This window comes from Oncorhynchus kisutch, unplaced genomic scaffold (genome assembly GCF_002021735.2).
Source record: "Oncorhynchus kisutch isolate 150728-3 unplaced genomic scaffold, Okis_V2 scaffold844, whole genome shotgun sequence".
Lineage (NCBI taxonomy): Eukaryota > Metazoa > Chordata > Actinopteri > Salmoniformes > Salmonidae > Oncorhynchus > Oncorhynchus kisutch.
In genome coordinates, this window is record NW_022262789.1 from 120001 (window position 1) to 122500 (window position 2500).

General features: G+C 47.4%; 1 protein-coding gene across 1 annotated transcript in view; it reads right to left on the reverse strand.

Annotated features, from left to right (window-relative positions):
- Positions 1-2500, reverse strand: part of LOC109895210 (dmX-like protein 2) — a 111928-nt gene that overhangs the window by 96682 nt on the left and 12746 nt on the right. Inside the window, 1 exon segment of the mRNA XM_031816638.1 lies at positions 1-100. This exon segment is cut by the window's left edge and continues 26 nt beyond it. Coding sequence (XP_031672498.1) covers positions 1-100 — 100 coding nt within the window.

Here is a 2500-nt window from a genome sequence, read left to right on the forward strand (position 1 = left end):
CACAGCCCACCTGGATGTTGCCATTTTGAGCCCCAGGGATGATCTGAACACACTCAAAATCACTGGCCAAGATCACTATATCACAGCCTGAACCATAGGCCTGGGAGAGGGGAGACAGACACACAGACAGACAATTCAGTCAATCCAACAGAATGCAAGACAACAGCAGCCTGGTCCCACATCTGATTGTGCCATATTACCAATTTGCTGAGACAATTTTTAAAATGTTTTTAATTGACCCTTTATTTAACTAGGCAAGTCAGTTAAGAACAAATTATTATTTACAAAGACAGCCTACCCCGGCCAAACCTTAAACCGGACTACGCTGGGCCAATTGTGCGCCACCCTATGGGACTCCCAATCACGGCCGGTTGTGATACAGCCTGGAATCGAACCAGGATCTGTAGTGATGCCTCTAACACTGAGATGCAGTGCCTTAGACCACTGCACCACTCGAGAGCAATGACCAGTAGAGCTGAAAGGACAGCACAAACAGATCTGGGACCAGGCTACATATACAGTCCACTCCTCCTGGTAGGTAAATATACATACTGAGACTGTCTGGTGAACTGCACTGTAGTCAAACAGATCTGGGACCAGGCTACATATACAGTCCACTCCTCCTGGTAGGTAAATATACATACTGAGACTGTCTGGTGAACTGCACTGTAGTCAAACAGATCTGGGATCAGGCTACATATACAGTCCACTCCTACTGGTAGGTAAATATACCTACTGAGACTGTCTGGTGAACTGCACTGTAGTCAAACAGATCTGGGACCAGGCTACATATACAGTCCACTCCTCCTGGTAGGTAAATAGACATACTGAGACTGTCTGGTGAACTGCACTGTAGTCAAACAGATCTGGGACCAGGCTACATATACAGTCCACTCCTCCTGGTAGGTAAATAGACATACTGAGACTGTCTGGTGAACTGCACTGTAGTCAAACAGATCTGGGACCAGGCTACATATACAGTCCACTCCTCCTGGTAGGTAAATATACATACTGAGACTGTCTGGTGAACTGCACTGTAGTCAAACAGATCTGGGACCAGGCTACATATACAGTCCACTCCTCCTGGTAGGTAAATATACATACTGAGACTGTCTGGTGAACTGCACTGTAGTCAAACAGAGAGACAGAGAGGCTACAGTACAGCAGCTGTACCTCCATCACACATCACTCTCTACACCATGCTAAGAAAAGTGTGTCTCCCCAAATGGCACCCTATTCCCTATATAGTGCACTACTTTTGACCAGGGTCTATAGGGATGCAAGGGAATAGGGTGCCATGTGAGACACATCCTAAGTCTCCATGTTTAATTCAGGCTAGTGGTGAGGTAATGATGAGTTCTCTTAGAACAGGGCCATGTTTCCAGGTCTACACAGTCTAGTCAGCTGCTGGTTTGGCTTCTGGTTCCATGGAAAGACGCAGCATTGTTCACGTGAAAGGAGAGGTGTGCTGAGAAAGATTTCAGAGGATGTGAGACGTGAGAGGTGTTTACAACACAGTGACTCTGGAACGAATAGAGGCTGAAGAGAGAGGTTGTAGAGAGAGGAGGGAGAGAGAAAGGTTATAGAGAGGAAGGAGAGAGGAAGGAGAGGGGTTGTAGAGAGAGGGAGGAGAGAGGAGGGAGAGAGAAAGGTTGTAGAGAGGAGGGAGAGAGAAAGGTTGTAGAGAGGAGGGAGAGAGGAAGGAGAGAGGAAGGAGAGGGGTTACAGAGAGAGGGAGGAGAGTGGTGTGTCTGTGTGAGAGAAAGAAGAGAAGGAGAGTAGAGGGAGAAAGATAAAGACCGGAGAGAGAGAGAGTGGTTAAGGAGAAAGATAAAGACCGGAGAGAGAGAGAGTGGTTGAGGAGAAAGAGGAAGTAAAGGAGAAGAGATAATGTGTGTAAAAGAGAGAGAAAAAAGGAGGGAGAGGGAAGGAGAGAGGAGCAGTCCTAGTTGAGGTATTGCTGCAGCAGCTGAACATTACAGCTGGAATTAAAAGCAGTCACCGTCACGCACAGACTAGCCCTGCTCTACTCACCTACACACACACACGAGGAGAGATGAGGTGTGCATGACTGAGAGACCACTCTGTTCTGTACCTGTACTCTGTTCTGTACCTGTACGTTGGTGTGTGTGTGTCATCGATCTACATGAACCTGATACAACAGAAACAACCGCTCAGCTCATCACGTCTGTCCAAGCACCTCTCACCTCGCCTCTGCCTGCCTGCCTGCCTGCCTTTTGACAAGAGCCTTCAAAGGCCATTTGGTCTGCAGCCTATAGCAACCTATATTCCCTCACAGCCAGTGTTTAGGTGGTCTAACATAAACCTGCCTCACACACAGCTGAGTGCACTGTCAGACCAGTCAGAGTTGGCAACACAACAAGCCCCAGGCATCAGGGACAATGCAGTGAATGGAAGGAGTATGAATGAGGTCTGTTATATGTAACATGAGAAGAGATGTTGGCTGAAGACTTAACACATTTCATCAGGTTAATATTCA